The sequence below is a fragment of the Leucoraja erinacea genome, chromosome 16, assembly GCF_028641065.1.
Source record: "Leucoraja erinacea ecotype New England chromosome 16, Leri_hhj_1, whole genome shotgun sequence".
NCBI classification, from domain to species: Eukaryota; Metazoa; Chordata; class Chondrichthyes; order Rajiformes; family Rajidae; genus Leucoraja; species Leucoraja erinaceus.
This window is the reverse complement of record NC_073392.1, coordinates 23,664,308-23,685,001: the sequence shown is the minus strand read 5'-3', so window position 1 is coordinate 23,685,001 and position 20,694 is coordinate 23,664,308. Positions and strand designations below refer to the sequence as shown.

The 20,694-nt window shown below is 46.6% G+C and overlaps 1 protein-coding gene across 1 annotated transcript in view; it reads left to right on the top strand.

Annotated features, from left to right (window-relative positions):
- plxnd1 (plexin D1) overlaps nucleotides 1-20,202 on the top strand; it is a 72,816-nt gene extending 52,614 nt beyond the window's left edge. Inside the window, exons 27-37 of the mRNA XM_055647861.1 lie at nucleotides 197-353; nucleotides 2,038-2,141; nucleotides 3,209-3,272; nucleotides 4,659-4,693; nucleotides 5,885-6,000; nucleotides 7,946-7,987; nucleotides 8,077-8,226; nucleotides 10,208-10,355; nucleotides 15,989-16,129; nucleotides 16,354-16,428; nucleotides 16,866-20,202. Of these exons, the coding sequence (XP_055503836.1) occupies nucleotides 197-353; nucleotides 2,038-2,141; nucleotides 3,209-3,272; nucleotides 4,659-4,693; nucleotides 5,885-6,000; nucleotides 7,946-7,987; nucleotides 8,077-8,226; nucleotides 10,208-10,355; nucleotides 15,989-16,129; nucleotides 16,354-16,428; nucleotides 16,866-16,982 (1,149 nt within the window). The 3' untranslated portion in view covers nucleotides 16,983-20,202. The remainder of the gene's footprint in view (nucleotides 1-196; nucleotides 354-2,037; nucleotides 2,142-3,208; nucleotides 3,273-4,658; nucleotides 4,694-5,884; nucleotides 6,001-7,945; nucleotides 7,988-8,076; nucleotides 8,227-10,207; nucleotides 10,356-15,988; nucleotides 16,130-16,353; nucleotides 16,429-16,865) is intronic.
- Nucleotides 20,203-20,694: the final 492 nt, after the last annotated feature.

Here is a 20,694-nt window from a genome sequence, read left to right as displayed (position 1 = left end):
GTAGAGTGGAAGGAGTGAATGGCCACAATGTGAAAACTTTCTGGGGAAGCTCACGACCAAGCCTGCCTCCTCCACCCATCACGATGCACCTGGGGTCTGAGGCCTGGGATCTGTCCATGATACGCTCCGATACAAAGCAGCTCACGCTCCTATTGCAACCAGCATCAATAATTACCAATCTCTCCCTTTGCAACAGAATCTCAACGTGTCATTCCAAGGATGTGGTATGGACTCCATCACTGTCCGGGTGATGGACAGTGACTCCATCAGTCAAGTAAAGGAGAAGATTCTGGAAGGTTTTTACAAGAATGTTCCATTTTCCCAATGGCCGAGGGTGGAAGATGTGGACCTGGGTATGTGCTTTACCGCCGAGAGGCCTTGATATGTAAACGGGATTTGACATGGAGTGGCAAATCTCAGGGTGGTAATCACCACAACAAAGGCAGCCATTGCTCAGCCTGCAGCTGGTTATCTGACACCCAAGACTGGCTGGCCAGGTGTAAACATGCACTGCGAGAGCGAGGTCCTGGCAACTGGGCCCACTCCTGGATTTAGCCCAGGATCTGCGACCAAAGGTTGTGACTGGGCTGAGCTTATCCTGAGAGTTATGGTCAGACATTGTCAAGGTCATGGACTGGACCAAGTGCAGTGTGTTATGTGATGACGCCCCACAAATGGGGTCTGGCTTTGGGTGCTGCTGCAACAATAATGGGAGTGACGCGGGGTTATAGAGTACGTCATAGTGTGTACACTGAGGACAAAGCTGAGAAATTCTTAACCGTTTACCACAACAAGTGCCAGGTGTATGATCCATCTTCCTTCTGCGATCCCCATCTTTATAGAGCAATCTTCAGCCAATTCCATTCACTCTATGTGATGTTGGCTTAGAGCACTGGATACAACAAAAGCTCCTGGATGAGGTGAAATCCAGCTGCATTACTGCAGAGCTAGTTGGAACTCCAGCCAAGATGTTCCAGTATTGGTATGGCACAAGCATCTACCAGTGTGGAAGATTGCCCAGGTATATCCTGTTCGCATAAAGCAGGATAAGGCCAATAAATCCATTCAGGATGCAGCTCGAAATTACTTTGGCTAGGCCACATTTGGAGTATTGCATGCAGTTGTGGCCTCCGCATTACAGGAAAGATGTGGAGGCTTTGAAGTGGGTGCAGAGGAGGTTGAGCAGAATGGGTTAGAGGGTTTCGGCTACAAGGAGGTTTAAATTTCTAGATCTAGGTCTCTAGGTCCCTGGAACTCTGTTAGCACCAGCATTGTGGGAGCAACTTCACCACACAGACTGCAATGTGCAATTGGCTAGGCACATATAGCATACAATCAGGAAAGTGACCATCTTATTGTAAGGAGATAAGAATGAGTGGGGTTATGGGGAGGATTACAGAACATGGTTGTAGTTTGGTGGTCAATCATTCTTGCCCCAGGACATCATTGCAGGGGTTCACAACAATGAATGACACTAATTGCTTCTCTTGACATTCATTGATATCTCCATCTACAAGTCCCCATCATCCTGTGAATTATATTTCACCAGAAACTTGATTGGACTAGTCGCATATACACTATGGCTGCAGGAACAAGTCAGAGGCTGGGTGACCTGCGATGAGTGACACACCTCCTGATACTTTCTACCATCAAGGCGCAAGAGATAGATAATCAACAGCACTTTCCAAACCAGTGACCTCTATACCAATAAGTGGAAGGGCAATGGGTGAATGGGAATACGCACAGGCTCTTCTCCAAGGGACACACCATCCCCATGTGGAAAAATGTCATCTCGTCGCTAGGTCTAAAACCTGAAATCCCATGCCCCACAGCACTCAGAATACTTTCACCAGGACAGTAGCTGTTCAAGAGGCACCACCATCTCAAGGGTAACCGTCCACTGGGGAGCAATAAAAGCTGACCAGAGCTTAGAACCTGAATAAAGAAAATTAATTTTACAGCAAAGAGTGACTGGATAAAGTGGTTGGATTCAACAGTGGCCATGCTTTGTTCTGACCTTGTGTCTGTCATTGACAGAGTGGTTTGCATCGAGTGGTGACAGCCGAATTCTGCGAGACTTGGACAACACTTCCATTGTCGAGGATGGTCGTAAAAAGCTCAACATGGTGGCACATTGCAAGGTAAGGAGCAGCAGAGCGGCACAGTGCAGCAGAACCCTGCCAGCAGGCAGCTTGCTGACTCCCAGACGGGCAACCACGGGCCTTGTCACACACGGTACCAGACCCCACCACAGACAGAGCAACGTGCCATCCTCATCCTCCTCGCCAGTCACTGTGTGACACTGCGGCCCATCGCATGTTAAACTACCATCATCTCGTTGATTCCTATCCTAGCATCTACCATCCACTGACCACCATCCCCCACTGATTCTCATCCCACTGATCACACAGTTTCACTGATCACTCCTCCCACTCATCACCCGGATCACTAACCAACACCTCCCACTGTCCACCCTCCCACTGTCCACCCATCCACTGACCACCCTCCTACTGATCATCGTCCCCACTGTTCACCCAGTCCCATTGATCACCAGTCCCATTGACATTTGACCACTGAATCCACTGACCAATGCCTCCCATTACCACACAGTTCCATTGACCACTCAGTTCCACAAACCCACTGACCCTTCTGTCCAAACTGACCCCTCACCCCCTTGTCCCACTGAACCCCCTTGTCCGACTGACCGAGTCTCCCTGACCCCAGTCCTTCTAGTTCCCCTGATCCTCCGGTCGCACTGACCACTCCACCCCACTGACCCGTCTTCCATCCCCGTTCCACTGACAACCGGCACTACCGAATCTCCACTATCCTACTGACACCCAGTCCCCCCCCATTCATTCCTGGTCTCACTGACCCTGCACATCTCACTGATTCCCCAACCTGTGGTTACACAGACTCCAGCTACCGTTGCTCTTCCAGTGGCAGATGTATCTCTGTTTGGCTCCCACCCCAAGACCTCATGGCCACTCCAATACATCTTGCATTCTTCAGCTGCTACTAAAATTCTATTTACCAAAGGGTTCAAACTGCTTTATAACGCTTCTGTGAGTGTCTTGAAATGAAAGTGAGAGTGTGGGATGTCCATAAATGTTGGAGAATGGAAAGGATAACGTGTCCTGCCAGAGTCTGCTTGAATTTGGTTCCATGACTTTTGACACCATTGATTTGTCAATGTACAATGATGCAGGTTCCGGATGGAGCCTCATTGGCGATGAGCTTGAAGGACCAGAGAGACGGCACATTGGGACGAGGTATGTTTCACCAAACAGAATGGATTAACTGGCAATATAAACCGATATGGAATGGTATTAAAGACCTCTGAGCAGCACTCAAATACGAATGCTGGTTTAGCCAACACTTCACAAACTGAATGATGGTTTTGGACAACATTGATTTCAACAACCGTCTATAAAAGGTTCAAGTTGAAGACCACCCATTGGACCGGTTCCATTCAACTAAATTGATCATTTGCTGTAATTTATGTTAATTTCAGCGTTACCATCGGAGTTGAGGATAGAAGCAGTTAAGGTCCAGAGTGGCCATGATTGCATTGAGTTGGTTCACTGCCCCTATAACCTGCATTCTGGGTTAGGTAAGAGTTAGTTAAGTTCTGGGCACAGAATTAATCAGGTACACAGTGATATCCAGGTAGCAGGTGGACAGCCTAAGCCAGCAATGTGCAGTCCAGGCGTATTCCAAAAGGCACATGTGGTCATTGCATGAACAGGGACGTTTCTTCACCCCTGCACAGTAACGGCTCTCCACACTGATAACTGTTGGCGTCGGAGTGGTGGTGCCATCGAGTGTGGCAGCCTCGCCAGCAGCTGTCCGTCCTTTCATCCTTTTTTCCATTTTTAGTCTGTCTAAAAGTTTTGTTTTGGAGGACTTTTAGTCTTTTTATGTGGGGATGGTGGGGGGAGGGGGAAACTGTTTTTCGCAGTCACTACATGTGCGAGGATGCGTCTTTCCTCCAAGCCTCATCTTCCACCCCCCGCGGCCTACCATCTGGATTGGCGCGGCCTTTCTTGCCGGAGACCAGCCAGAGCTTCAGCAGCGGCACAGCACTGAAGTACTATCACGGAGCGGGCGATGCCTTATAGGGATCGCCGTGTGGGAGCTCCGGAGTGCTGGGCTTGCCGACTTTAACATAGTGGAGCTGTGGTCTGCGGAGCCTCCAGCCACGGGCGGCGCTGACTTTAATATGTCATGGGATCTTTCGCCGAGGATCGCCAGTGTTGGAGCTTCACCCAGCTCAGCCTGTGGACTTCGAGAGCCGCGGTCTCCGGTAGGAAGTGGCTGATTCAGAAACTCCAAGCCGCTGAGAGTGTTCTTCCGTTCTGATGCTGGAGCTTAATCAAGCCGGGAGAGAGCCTGAAACATCGGGCCGCCGTTGCAGCGACCACGGGTGAACAAGAGGAAGAAGACTGTACTTTGTTGCCTTCCCTCACAGTGGGAAATGTTGATTCCGCTGTGGGGGGATGTTTTCATGTTTTCTGTTAAATTCTATAGTGTTGTGTTCATCTTATTTGTGTGTTGCATGGTAACTCAAATCTCACTGCACCAATTGGTGTATGTGACAATAAATGTCCTTTGTCCTTTTACTGGGTCCGATTCAAACATACTCAATTGTCTTACAGTGAAGGACTTGGACACTGATAAATACTTCCATTTGGTGAGTACTCTTAATTTTCTTTGGGTTTAGGTTTATTATTGTCACATGTAGCAGGGTACAATGAAAAGCTTTGTTTTGCATGTTTTCCGATCAGATTCAAGAGTGTTTAATTGTCATATGTACCGAAACGAAGCAATGAAATTCTTATTTGCAGCAGCACAACAGATATGTAAACACAGTATTCAACCGATAACATCATAAACAAACAAAAAATGTTAAATTTAAATAAAATTAAAAAAAAATATTAGTGCAAAGCAAAACCAAAGCCCAAAGTTCCTAGACATTGTGTAGTTCAAAGTTTAGTTGGTGTTTGTAGTGTTCGATAGCCTGATGGTTGTTGGGAAGAAGCTGTTCCTGAACCTGGAGGTCATGGTATTCAGACTCCTATGTTTTCTTCGCAATGGCAATGAGAGCGTGGCCAGGGTGGTGTGGGTCTTTGACGATGCTGGCTGCCTTTTTGAGGCAACGCCTCCTATAGATCCCGTCGATGGTGAGGAGGTCAGCACCCACAATGGACAAGACAATGTCCATCACATTTTGTAAACCCTTTCATTCCTGGCCGTTTGAGTTGCCAAACCAGGCCATGATGCAACTGTTCTCTACCATACACCTGTGCAAGTTCAATAGAGTTTTCGTCGACATACCAAATCTTCTGAGGAAGTAGAGGTATTGATGGGCTTTCTTTATGATTGCATCAATGTACTGGATCGAGGACATATCTTCAGTGATATGAACGTCCAGGAACTTGAAGTTATCCATAGGCGGCATCTGTGGAGGGAAAATAAAATCGATGTTTTGGGTCGGGAACCTTCTTCACGATTACTAGGGAGCCCCCTTGCCAGAGGTCATCTGTTACCAGCCCTGATTTGTCCTGGGTTTTTTTTTACTTCCAGTTTATTTACCCACTCTCTCTACAATCAGTCTGAAGATGCACCCCCACCGAAAACGTCACCTATCCATTTTCTTCAAAGATGCTGCCTGACTCGCTGAGTTACTCCAGCATTTTGTATCTAACATAATAATGTTGCATCTTATTCCCTTTCTTTGTAAATCCTTCCCTTTATTTGCAAGATTAAAATATGCCCAAACTCCCAAATCTTCCTTCATCCCAAAGAACAATAGTCCCATTTCAGTTCAGTGGAGTTCATCTTTCTAGAACATGTACTAATCATGTTGTTTTCTCCACACCAGATGCTTCCAAATGATGAGCTGGGTGATAACAGCCGCTCACACAAGCACAGCCAACGGAAGAAGGTTTTGCCAGAGATTTACCTGACTCGACTTCTCTCCACCAAGGTGAGGAGTTTGTGTTGTGGATTGCCACTGGAATCCCGGAGCATGGGAAGTGCAGCGGGATATCAGCTCTCCCCAGCTTGGTGATGCATCTGTCTTTGTGTACACCTGCTTATATTGTGCACGTACATGTACTTGAACAATCCCGCAGTTCTGCCTTCGCTCTCCCTCTTCCCAGATGGTTCAAGGTTAATGCTCTGCTGGTCCTCACCCTTCACCTCACCAACCTCTGCTTCTAACATATCATTCTCTGACCTTTCTGCCACTTTCAATGTGATCCCCAACACCAGTCACATTATCCAGAGATTGAGTGGAGGCCTGGAAGTATATACAATTATGAGAGGCATAGATAGGGTAGACTGTCAGAATCTCAAATACTAGAGGGCAAAGCTTTAAGGTGAGAGGTGCAATCTATGAAGGATATGGGTGGGACAGGTTCTTTACACAGAGAGTAGTGAGTGTCTGAAATGTGCTTCTGGGGGTGGTGGTGTAGGCAGATATGATTGTGGCCTTTATCAGTCTTTAGGAGACATTTAAGAGACTTTTGGATTGGCCCATGGAAATGCAATCAATGGATTGATATGGAATATTAATGCATTTCGTTGTCTCTGTACTGTACACTGACAATGACAATTAAAATTGAATCTGAATCTGTGCAGGCAGGTAAGAGTTGGTCTTAGCATCATATTTGGTGCAGACATCGTGGGTCGAAGGGCCGGTTCCTGTGCTGTACTCTTCTATGTCCCCATTCTCACACTTTTCTACCCTCTGCAGAGACCACTCAGGGTAATACAACTTCAAAACAGGCCTTCGGCCCAACTTGCCCACACCGACCAACATGCCCCATCTACACAAGTCCAACTCGCCTGTATTTAGCCCATTTCCCTCCAAACCCATCCTATCCATGTACCTGTCTAAATGTTTCTTTAATAGTACCTACACTCCCGTCAAACACAAACTGAAGGAACAGCACCTATATTTCGCTCAGGTAGCCTCTAACACTATGGTATGAACATTGGATTCTCCAATTTTATAGTTTAGAGATGCAGCTTGGAAACGGGCCCATCGGCCGACCAAGTCCACACGGACCATTGATCACCCATGCACTTGATTTCTATGCATCTTACTGTCGTATCCATTCCCTGCACACTTAGGGCAATTTTAGAGAGGCCAATTAACCTCCAAACCCACACGTCTTTGGGATGTGGGAAGAAACGGGAGCACCTGGAGGAAACCCACTCAGTCACAGGGAGAATGTGCAAACACCACACAGACAGCATCTGAGGTTTGGATCAAACCTGGGTCTCTGTTGCTGTGAGGCAGCAGCTCTACCAGTTGCCCCATTGTGCTGCCCGTAAAGTAACACTTAAATTGAGGTACTCGAAGACTGACGGTGGCAAATTTTGTACCTTTATTTAAAGAGGGACTATCACAACGTTTAAGAAATAGTTATACAGGTACATGGATAGGACTGGTTCGGAGGGATATGGGCCAAACGCAGGCTGGGGAGATTAATGTAGGCCGGTGTGGACAAGTTGGGCCGAACGGCCTGATTCCACGATTTATGACCAGTAGCCTTGCAATACCCCTGCATCCCCTTCTCCATCCAACAATACACCAACACTACTACATCTGTAGTCCAGTAATTCACCCATGCCCTACCTACCAGGGACATAGTTGCAGAATAAGGGGGGGCTCTTTTAAAACTGAGATGAGGAAGACTCTTCTTCACCAAGGGTGGTTACTTTATGGAATTCACTGCCCCAGCTCACTCCCTTGGAAACCTTAAATATTTAAGACTAAAATAGATGTGCTTTTCCCCAAGGGGATAAGGGGCTACGGGGACAGGGATATGGACCTAGGTATTTAGTATAGTAAGACTCATTGTCTCGTGGGGTCGGAGATCCTTTTTCCCGAATTGGACCTGGGGGTTTTTATCTTTTTTTTCTCCCCCAGGAGATCACGGGGTTCTTGGCTGCAGAAGTTCCTGGATGATTTGTTCCTGGTGGTCTGCTCTCGCACCTACTTTCTATGTTTCTATGTTTCTATGTTACCAATACTCACTTGCACCACTCACTCCCTTGGACTCCTTGCTCTGTGCTCCACCCACATTTATTTATCCTCATGAAACCCAGGGCACGCTCCCTTTGCATGAAATATTTCTTTGATTTCCTGGAGGAGCAAGCTGAGAAACGGGGCACTTCTGACCCAGACACCCTTCACATCTGGAAAACAAACAGGTGAGCCTTCGGCCCAGGAGGTTGTAGTGTTTAATAGCCTGATGGGTGGAGAGAAGAAGCTGCTCCTGAATTTTGACATTGCAGTTTTCGGACTCCTATCTCTTCCTCCCAATGGCAGGAGTGAATGAGAACATGGCCAGGGTGGTGTGGGTCTCTGATGATCCCGCCTGCCTCTGAGGCAGTTATTCATGTAGATCCCTTCAATGGTGGGGAGGTTAGTACCTGTGTTGGACTGGGCTCTGAAGAAGGGTTTCAGCCTGAAACGTTGTCTATTTCCTTCGCTCCATGGATGCTGCTGCACCCACTGAGTTTCTCCAGCATTTTTGTGTACCTTGGACTGGGCAATGTTCAGCACTTTTTGCAACCTTCTTCGTTCTTGGGCGTTCGAGATGCCGAATCAGTCCATGATGCAACCAGTCAACATGCTCTCTGCTGTACACCTGTAGAAATTGAAGAGAGTATTCACTGAGAGTATATCATTTATCCTCTCATGATTTTATGTACCGAGTTCTTCCCTCAGTGTCGTATGCTCCAAGGAATAAAGTCCTAACCTCTCCGTATATCTCAGTCCATCGGGTCCTGACAATATCCGTGTAAATCGTTCTGCACTCTTTCCATCTTAAGGGTTTTTTTTTGCAGCAAGTTGACCAAAACTGAACATAGTACTCCATGTACAATAGACAATAGGTGCAGGAGTAGGCCATTCGGCCCTTCGAGCCAGTACCACCATTCAATGTGATCATGGCTGATCATCCACAATCAGTACCCCGTTCCCAGCTTCTCCCCATATCCCCCGACTCCGCTATCTATAAGAGCCCTATCTAGCTCTCTCTTGAAAGTATCCAGAGAGCCGGCCTCCACCGCCCTCTGAGGCAGAGAATTCCACAGACTCACAACTCTTTGTGAAAACGTGTTTCCTCATCTCCGTTCTAAACGTCTTACCCCTTATTCTTAAACTGTGGCCCCTGGTTCTGGACTCCCCCAACATCGGGAACGTGTTTCCTGCCTCTGGCGTGTCCAAACCCTTAACAATCTTATATTTCAATAAGATCCTCTCTCATTCTTCCAAATTCCAGAGTATACAAGCCCAGCCGCTCCATTCTCTCAGCATATATCAGTCCCACCATCCCAGGAAATAACCTTGTGAACCTACGCTGCACTCCCTCAATAGCAAGAATGTCCTTCCTCAAATTAGGGGACCAAAACTGCACACAATACAGAGTCAGAGTCAGAGAGTCAGTCAGAGTCAGAGTCAGAGTCAATTTAGTACCAAACTAATACACCAGGTGTGGTCTCATTAGGGCCCTGTACATTGCAGAAGGACCTCTTTGCTTCTATAGTCAACTCATCTTGTTATGAAGTCCAACATGCCATTCGCTTTCTTCACTGCCTACTGTACCTGCACGCTTACTTTCATTGGCTGATGAACAAGGACCCCCCAGATCCCGTTGTACTTCCCCTTTTCCCAACTTGACACCATTTAGATAATAATCTGCCCTCCTGTTTTTGGTACTAAAGTGGATAACCTCACATTTATCCACATTAAACTGCATCTGCCCACTCATCATCTTGTGCAACACCAACATACTGACCCAACTTCTATGCTCAATTCCTGTGCTGTACTGTGTGCTACATTCTATGTACTCCCCAGAGATCTACTATACACTGTGAAAATCCTAATCTGTTTTAAATACCTAGAATCACCTTTTTCCTTGCTCTTGTTCTCAGGTGATTTGTAGAGACTCTTTCATGAGGCCTGTGTGATTTTTTTTTTTTTTTCCCTTCTTGAAATGTTGTTCCAATATTTTCCCTGCCAACACCAACCTGCTTGACCTGGGCCGAGGCTTGGCTGCAAAGTCGGCACCAAGGCTGTGAGCAATGGATCTTTTCGTAATGTATGCTCTGTGTGTGTGTGTGTTCTGGAGTAAGTTGCCTGTCCTCAAAACACTGCCGACATGATGTCTGATATCTCCTCTTCCAGCTTACCTCTACGCTTCTGGGTGAATATCCTAAAGAATCCTCAGTTTGTGTTTGACATCGAGAAGACGGACCATATGGATGCCTGTCTGTCAGTGATAGCCCAGGCCTTCATCGACGCCTGTTCCATCTCGGACCTGCAGCTGGGAAAGGTACAATTTTCGATTAACAGAGTCCCAGCGGGGAGGCACAAATCTAGTTTATATGCCAGGTTGGTTTGCAGATAAAATAACAGATCTCAAGAGTGAGTAACAACATGTAAGGAGACCATCTGGTCCATCGGACCTGTTCTAGCTCCTAATGAAATATTGGTGCCACTCCCCCATCCATTGCAAATTCTTTAATTTCAATGTGTAGTCTACTCCCTGTTGATGCTATATTTTAATCTGCCTTCACTACTCCCCCACCAATGCATCAATCACTCACCACAAAAACAAATTCTGTATGTCAGTGGTAGTTTTTTTGCCAAACGCTTTTGTTCAACAGCCCTCAATGGCTGAACCCTACACCAAAGGGAGCAATTTTTTTCTGTTCGCCCTGTCAAATCCCTTTAAATCCCTGTTTCAGGAATCCGCACATCCTCCTCTATTCCAGGGAGAACAACATAGAAACAAGGAACTGCAGATGCTGGTTTATAAGAAGATGCATGGTGCTGGAGTAACTGCGGATCAGGCAGCATCATTGGAGGATATAGATAGGTGACGTTTCACGTCAGGACCCACCAAGGGGAACTTCACTGCACACGTCCCTCTAGTCTAAAACACAATTCCACTTCCAATCTATGTTTACTATTACTGATCCAATTGTCTATCCATGGCCTTCCATCTTCACAACAAAGCTATTATATGGCATCATATCAAATATAATCTGCAAGTCAGTGTGCAACACTTTTCACTCAACCATCCTCCCTGTTCCTTCATAAAATCATATCATTAGTTTGACACAATTTGCATGTAACGGAACGATACTAGCTTTCTCTAATCGAGAAGAGTCAAGAAAGAGTGTTTTATTGTCATGTGTCCCAGATAGAACAATGAAATTCTTACTACAAGATACAAGATGCATTTAATTGTCATTTGGACCCCTTGAGGTCCAAACGAAATGCCGTTTCTGCAGCCATACATTACAAACACATAGACCCAAGACACAACATAATTTACATAAACATCCATCACATCGCTGTGATGGAAGGCCAAATAAACTTCTCTCCATTGCACTCTCCCCCCCCCCCCCCCCCCCGATGTCAGAGTCAAAGTCAAAGCCCCCGGCTGGCGATGGCGATTGTCCCGCGGCCATTAAAGCCACGCCGGGTGATGCAAGGTCGCACACCGGGTCTTGATGTTGGAGCCCCCGGTGTGCGCTCGCAGAGTCCCGCGGCCATTCCAAGCCGCGCGGGGCAGTGATGTAGGCCCCGCTCCAGGAGCTCTTCAACCCCGCAACTCGGGCGGGGGAAGTCGCCGTTGCGAGAGCCCTGAAAAGCGGTCTCCCTCCAGGGAGCCGCGGGCTCCCGGTGCCGCCGTCCACAGACCTGCCGTTGGAGCCTCCGACTCTCCGGTCGGGCCGCAGCAGCAGCAGCAGCAGCAGCTCTCTCCACCGCTCCACCCGCTCCGGACTCGGCCAGCCCCGCGACGGCGACGGTGAGTCGTAGCACCAGAGTCCCCGGTCTCTTCCTGTTGGAGGCCGCTCCTCGTTGCGGCCCCAACGACAACGGAAACCCGACGAGAAAAGGTCGGGTCTCCCGTGCAGGGAGAGATTTATAAAGTTCCTCCCCCCTCCCACCCACCCCCCCCCCACACACACACCCCCCAACAAAAAATAACAAAAACTACATAAAAACACAGACAGAAAATAATAAAACGCGGACAGACTGCAGAGGCCGCTGCTGACCAGAGTCGCGCCGCCCAAATCAGTACTTGCTGCAGCACAACAGAATATCAAAAAACAAACGATAGTAGTGCAAAAATAACAACAATAATAATAATCTATTGTAGTTCAGAGGTTATTTGAGGTTGTAGTGTTTAGTAGCCTGATGGCTGTGGGTAAGAAGCTGTTCCTGAGCCAGGACGTTACAGTTTTCAGGCTCTTGTACATTCTTTCCTATGGCTGGAGAGAAATGAGTGTGTAGCCAGGATGGTGTGTGTCTCTGATGATGCTGGCTGCCTTTTTGAGGCAGCGACTCCGATAAATCCCTTCGATGGTGGGGGCGATCCGAGCCGATGATGGACTGGGCAGTGTTCACAACTTTTTTCAGTCTTTTCCGCTTCCAGGCGTTGAAGTTGCCGAACCAGGCCTTGATGCAACCGGTCAATATGCTCTCTACTGTACACCTGTAGAAGTTCATGAGAATCCTCTCTGACATACCGAATTTCTAATCTTCTCAGGAAGTAGAGACGCTGATGTCCTTTATTTACCTCTGCATCAGTGTCCAGGAAAGACCTTCGGATATATGCTCGCCCAGGAATTTGAAGTTTTTGACTCTCTCCACCATCGTCCCGAAGATATAAACAGGATCGTGGATCCTCATCTTTCCTCTCCCAAAGTCCACAATCAGTTCATTGGTTTTACTGATATTGAGAGCCAGGTTGTGCTGGCACCATTTGGACAATCGGTCGATCTCACTTCTATACTCTCTCATCACCATCTGTAATTTGTCCAACAATGATGGTGTCGTCTGCGAACTTGAAGATGGAGTTCGCACTGTGTCGGGCTACACAGTCATGAATATAGAGTGAGTAAAGCAGGGGGCTGAGCACGCAGCTTTGAGATGCTCCTGTGCTGATTGCTAATGAGGAAGAAGTATTTCTGCCAATTACAGATAGTGGTCTGTGGATGAGGAAGTCGAGGATCCAATTGTAGAGGGATGCGCAGAGACCCAGTTCCGTGAGCTTGATAACCAGCTTTTTATTTTCTAATGAAAAATATTTATTCAAGTATTAAAATATATATAGTACAGTAAAAAACAAAACCCACCACCATAATAAGCGACAAACGATTATACAACTATCTTACACTCCTTGTTGAGGCTGCATTCAACCCCCTGCAGAGCCCAGCGGCCCCGGAAATCCCCCACGGTACCCGTGGACAGCGCAACGTTTCTCTCTAACCCCACCCGGGCGCGGACTTGACCCCGGAAAAGGGGCAGGCAGCCGGCTCGGGCAGGGCCCTCTTCCATCTGGCGCCGTGACTCGTGGATGGCCAGCTTGGCCAGGCCCAGGAGTAACCCAACCAGGATATCTTCGGCCCTACCCTCTCCCCTACGCACAGGGTGTCCAAAGGTGAGGATGGTGGGTGAGAAATACAGCCAGAAGGCAAGGAGCAGCCCCTTTAGATAATGGAACAGGGGCTGCAGCCTCACGTACTCCATGTACACGTGGTACACAAACTCTTCCAGCCCGCACCAGTGGCAGGCGGCTGGCGAGTCTGTGAACCGGTGGGACAAGGGCCGGCTGCTCTCATGCCCGGTCGACGACAACCAGGTTCCAGACTCTTAACAAGTCCCAGTAGAAGTCGGGCATCCTCAGCAGGACAGCACGGCTGACGCCCACCATCGGGATCCGCGTACCACCTTGAAGGCAGCGGCTCAGTTGAAAAAAGTGCGTCGCCAGCACGTGCCACCTGGTAACTAGCTTAGAGGGAATGATGGTATTGATCGCCGAGCTGTAGTCTATAAACAACAACCCGACGCAAGTGTTTTTATTGTCCAAGTGGTCCAATGTGGAGGGAAGATCCGTTGAGATTGTATCCTCCTTTGACCTGTTATGATGGCAGGCGAACTGTAATGGGTTGAGGTTCTTGTTGAGGTGGGAGTTGATATGCACCATAACCTCCTCTCAAAGCACTTCATCACCACGGACGTTCGTGCCACTGGTCGATAGTCGTTGAGACACGTCACCTTACTTTTCCTGGGCACCGGTATTATTGATGCCCTCTTAATGTAAGTGGGAACCTCAGACCTCCGGTTGAGAGGTTGAAAATGTCCACAAAAACGCCAGCCAGTTGGTCTGCACAGGTTTTGAGAACTATACCATGTCATCACATCACATCAGATCGACCCACAGGCTGCTAATCCTGTCCCTGGTTATTGTTTCTTTCCCGAACACCAAGGTTCAACTGTAATTACTTGGTTTGACCCTACATATTGTTTTCAATATTTCAATCCTTGGAAGCCTCCCTTGCATCTATAGATATTCCTCCCTGCTGGATTTTTTTTATGTTTGCCAATATACTTTCTTCTTGCTCTCTCTTTGACTCTCTTACTTCCCCACTGAATACTCTGTAATCAAGGTGGTTTTTCCTTGTGTTAACAACCAGGTTTCTTTCAGACTATTTTTTTCCCTAGGCTATTTTACCCTCAAATTTTGGTCATTCTTGGACCTTTAATTTCCTTAGCTTTTTTTCCCCTCATGGGAATGGATCTGGATTGCAGCTGAAATATCTCCACCTTATACGCAGTGCATTGCCATATACATAGATTCCAATGTATCTGAGCCAAACCTGTTCTTGTTCTATTGACTGATTTTACCTTGGTCCATATCCATCTGGACATTTTCTACCCATATATCTGTCCAAGTTTTTTTTTTTAATGTTTTTATTGTACCGGCCTCAACTACTTTCTCTCGCAGCTCATTCCTTATACCCACCACCTTCGATGTGAAAATGCTTCCCCCAGGTTCCAATTAAATCTTTCTCTCCTCACCTTAAACCTATGTCCTCTAGTTGTGGCTATACTGTTTGGACCTCCCGTATTCTCATTTAATTTGCTTCTTTCCTCTTCTTGTTCTAGTGTTATTTATCTCCCAATCTTTTTGTAACTTTTTATTTGTCCTTTTTTAAATGCAAGCACTTGTACAAAAACCTAGAATTACAGACAGACAGGAGTGATTTACAGACAGTAGTCAAACTTTCTCTTTCTTTGTACATTCATCTCCCATCCCCGTGGCCCTTATTTCCCTTTCATCCCCTCTCTCTCAACTGACACCATTGCTTTCACCTTGGGCCTTTGACATTTATCCACCCAAATCACCCCTCCCCCCTCAGCTGCATCCTCTTATCATTTGCCATATTCCGTTTGGGGAGTCTACACCCCGGGGGCATGAACATCGAATTCTCCCAATTTTGTTAGTCCTTGCTGCCTCCTCCCCTTCCTCAGCCCCCCGCTGTCTCTCCCATAGCCTTCTGGCTACTCCCTCCTTTTCCCTTTCTTGTCCCCACCCACCCCCGCCCCCGATCAGTCTGAAGAAGGGTTTCGGCCCGAAACGTTGCCTATTTCCTTCGCTCCATAGATGCTGCTGCACCCGCTGAGTTTCTCCAGCTTTTTTGTGTAACCTCCTCTTATCATTTGCCAGGCTTTGTTCCAGCCCTACCTCTCCATTCCAGCTATCTCTCCTCTATACTATCATTCTGAAGAAGGGTCCCGACACAAAACATTGGCTGTCCATTCCCCCATAGATGTTGCCTGACCTGTTGAGTTCCTCCAATTCTATTTGTTTTGCTCAAGATTAGACAAATGCCAAGATTCCAGCTGTGCTGGGCCTCAGGTGGAGTTGTGCTCCCATTTTGTGATGAAGCAACAAACCCAAGTAGTTTGGTGCTCGTTGCAGCACATTTAATCATTATGGTATTTCCTCATTATAAACTAGAAGTAGCAGGAGATGGCCAGTAAATCCCTGGCACCAAAACTATGTCCAATCCAACACAGCCTTCAACAGATAGTTTATCGCCCTTGATGAAAGGTCATTTGATGGAGCATTTGATATCCTCATGGTCTTTTTCTTTCTTCCATTAGGATTCACCAACAAATAAACTCCTGTATGCCAAAGAAATCCCTGAATACAAGAAGGCCGTGCAGAGATATTACAGAGAAATCCAGGAAATGATTACACTGAGTGAACAAGAAATGAATGCTCACCTGGCAGAGGAATCCCGGGTGAGTAATGAGAATGGAAGAGCAGAACAGCAGGACACAACACTGTGCAGGAACTAACAAACAGTATTACCGCTGCTCAGCAAGTGTCATTCATTCATCATCATATCGGGTTTCAAGTGGGATATTTTTTTCAGTTTTCTCCATGGATAAGTTATGTTAAATAAGAGGATATTTCAGGGCTTGAAGTAAGCTGCAATTTAACATTTTCATTCATTTCTTTCCAGAAACACCAACATGAGTTTAATACCAATTTTGCATTGGCTGAAATCTATAAGTACGCTAAACGATATCGCAATCAGGTAAGGCCACCGACATTATGTTTCCAAAATGTTTCAACTCTTCAAAACGCACTATTATAGCAAATCAAGTCAAGAAAAAGAGGCAGGCTTGCTCTTTGACAGCCCACCTCATTGACATACATGTTACACACTCACTCACTCACTCAAACACTAAGGCAAGCACTAAGACTCACTCAGTCTGGGACACAAACAGAATCACGCACTTACGAAAACTTTGTCACAGTGACAGATACACATTCACTCCCAACCATGCACTTCAGTAGTTACCTGTACACAGGCATATAGAGCTACCAGAAAGCTCCTACATAAGCCTAGCATCGATTTTGTCAATAATTTATGTTAGATGCATTGGATAAGTTTCAGAAAGACCCTTTGTGAATGTTGACCAGTCACAGAACAAACTTCAGACTTGTGCTCTCTTTCCCCTCTCCCTCCAGGTGATGAATGCCTTGGAATCAAACTCAACGACCAGACGCCTGCAAATGCAACACAAGTTCGAGCAAGTCATCGCACTGATGGAGGACAACATTTATGAGTGTTGTAGCGAAGCATAGCTGGTGAATGTTTACAGAATGAATGACTAGGACCTGCCCTTCCAACACCAAGCCTTCAACAGATAGTTCATCACCACAACGTGCTGCCCTTTACATGATCCAAGTGGCCCACAGAGCTGTAACACACCCAGTCGACTGGTGTGGCAGCATGAGTTAGTGCTGGTATGCTTTCTCAATGCTGGAGATGGCAAGACTCAGTTTTATGTCTAGGGTTGATTGTGAGCACAGCATATGCTGTCTTGATTAGAGAACATGCAAAGTTCAGCACGGATGTGGGGAGGAATATAAAGTGAGGAAGGGAGGCCCTTTGAACAGGGAGAGGCCATCGTGGCACATCCAGCAACCGTGAGCATCCTCTCTTAGTGGTGGAAAAGTTGTGTGATATAATTAGAGAAGACACGGGTGAGGAGTGGAGGATATGGTCTTGACCAATACAGGCTTCTTGAAGGAGCATTGGGCACTGTGCAGAGAACCTCAATTCCAAAAGTAGAATAACAAAAGGAGATTGGTGCAAGGGTTGGGGAATAGGGTGGCTATCACTGTGGAGCCACATTCTCAGGGGTTCATTTCTGACCTTGGGCTTGAATCTGAGGCAGTGATTTGTAAATGAAATTGTTCCGTTCATATTGTGCAGTTTGTTTCAGCAGCTGACCTGGGGTCTCGAGCCTGCCCGCTGACTGCCAAGTCTTGAAATCAAAACTTCCATTTGATGTGCTGTTTTATTCTATAAATAGATCCAATTAAACTCTGCTACTAACCATCCCGGCTACTAACCCATCTCCTGCAATCCCAGCAGTGGGAAGGCTTGTTTAAACCTTGCTGCATTCTTGTGGGAAGAGGATAGGGCAAGGAGCAGGTCAGTTGGCCCCAGCAGAATGGGGCACAGGCTCTGGTGTCAGGAGGACAATTGACCCCCATCCCTCCCCAGCAGTCTACATGGCTCTCCAGTGGGGCAGAGGGCTTGTCGCTGACAAAGCCCGAGACTCCAGTCTAACCTGATCCCTCGACATGCGAGTCGGTGGAGCTCGTAGTTTGCAGACTTGCTGAAGCACAGCCAGGCCCGGTTTGTGAAATACACCAGGCCAGGATATGCCAAAGGTCTGTGGGGAAAATAGGGTTCAGGTTGTAGGCTGATAGGTGCCCTCCCTAATTTATCCAAGTATTTATTGAAAAACAATACTGAGATTTTCTATTTCTACTAATCTTTACTGACATCACAGATGAACTGGATGTGATGTTGAAAAAGGATCTGCAAGGTGGAGCAGAACTGATGCAGTTTTTCCAAGTCAAACATTTCAATCATTATAACAGCACTTTCCTTGGTTAGACTTACTCCCCAAGCTCCCTCTTTTAGGTATAATTGTAATTTGGCCGTTTCAAATCACTGGCTCAGCCAGTGGAACATTTTCTGTCCTTGCTCCACACTGCACGTGTTTGGGGCTACCCCCATTTTTTCCCATGGAAGTATTCCAAGTATAGACCAGATGAATCAGCTGTAGTAACACTTGCTCTTCGTGGTACATCTTCCTTTCACTAGGAATACAGCCGACTCATTAATGCATAAATGAGGCACCAATAAAAAACCTTTATTCTTAGTGACCCTATATGATCCTTCCATTGTACTAAAGTCAACACATTTTTCTGCTTCTTCAGAGTCACTCAGAGCTACTCTTACTCAGTTTCCCTTATGATCAAGGTGATATTAACAGTGTGTAATGTTCACGAATTAACCCCCAATCACATTGGGAGTAGCATGGCTGTGGGAGCCTTCACCATCCGTTCACCACCCATCCACTAGTCCTAGCATCATACCGCTTCCTATAATCCGCCTACCAGTCCTGGCCATCATAGTTCCGTGCAACAATAACCATTCATAAGCAGCAAAGAGTAACTATTTATTTTCTGTGGCAAAATTGTGCAAGTGCCCAGTAAATAGAGGCCCGACTGAGGTGCATGCACTTCCACTCAAGAGTTACCTGGAGATATATACACAGATGAATGGGCTTTTGCCTCAGTTGATGGAACCACTTGCTTTGCCAAGACAAAACAGACGTGTTTCCAATGTACTTGAGAGCAGATGTGTTCATGCAGGGTGTTCTCCTACTGTGTTGATAAAACTGCCTCCATACTCCTTGCCTGCAAAAGATGGCAGGACCCATGCGTGTTCAGAACAAACTTGCAAGGTGATCATTGTCTGATTATGCCAGTAGTGTTGGCTGATACTGATGCTCTCAGAACCAGGGCTCTGGCTGTGAGTCTGACGTACTATTCAGCAGGGACTAGGGCAGCACCTGCGTTCTGTGCTGGTGCCTAGCCTAGAGACCTGCTGACATTTAGGTCTTGCTGAAATATTCGAAGGGGGAAATGGGAGAACAGATCACATGAAACGGATCAGCATCTCAAAGGGATTTCCTGAACTCAAGTCAAGTTTATTCGTCACATACACATATGAGATGTGCAGTGAAATGAAAAGTGGCAATGCTCGCGGACTTTGTGCAAAAAGACAAACAAACAAACAACCAAAATCACATATTCTTTTTCGTATTAAATATCGTGGGCGGAAGGAAAAAGGGAAAAAACAGCAATTTTTTAAAAAGCAGTAGAGTGGTACAGTAAAGTTAGTCCCTGGTGAGATTGGAGTTTACAGTCCGAATGGCCTCTGGGAAGAAACTCCTTCTCAACCTCTCCGTCCTCACAGCATGGCAACAGAAGCGTTTGCCTGACTAGCAGCTAGAACGGTCCGTTGCAGGGGTCTCCCATGATTTTATTGGCTCTGGAGTTGCACCTCCTGATTATATATAGTTCCTGCAGGGGAGGCGAGTGAAGTTCCCATAGTGCGTTCGTCCGAACGCACTAGTCTCGGCACAGCCTTCTTGTCCTGGGCAGAGCAATTCCCAAATCAGATTGTAATATTTCCGGACAAGATGCTTTCCACAGCCACCGACAAAACATGCATTTCACATCATTAATAAACTCTAATACTTCACATCATTACCTAGCATGGACAGATGGAGTCTCATTTTCACAAGGCCATGTTCCCACTTCATGATTTGTGGGATGAGTGGAAGTAGTGTGTGAGTGGCACTGTTCCTGCAGCATGTTTACAACGTAACTGAAACAGATACACTACAGTGGATTACAACTGTGTGTGATGAATTGTACCATGTTAAACCAGCTCTTACCTGCCTTTTGTTTTAATTAAATGTTTATGAACACTGGCTTTCACAGTCTCTGCGTTTAGAGATTTTTAGTTTTGGAGATCCAGCACGGAAAAGAGGATTCAGAAGACATCTTTATAGAAGAAATATACAAAATGCATACAATTAAGTTACTATTGATTTGTTTGGGTATTGCTCCCTGCCCAGCAGGCAGAGTGCACCCGATGGTGATTTTATCCATCAACAGCTTCTCCTTGACCCAGCCTTGCTCGACTCTCCCTTTCGTCCATGGCTCTTTGGGCCTTTCTTCACAGGGTCAGCAGGTGGCCCTTTCAAAGCCTTATTTTGCAAGGTTTCTAGAGGTCCATCCCTCTTGTTCACAGCCTTGCCAGTGTCCACTGGTCCCAAAGGCCATCCAAGTTTTTTATTCACTTTCTTTCCTGTTTCAAGAAAACAGTTTTTGCCAGTTTATCAGATGATTTCTAGGACAATTTATTGGCACCTGCTGGCTCTCCTTTCCCCAATGTCTACAATCAGGAGAACTATTTACTTTA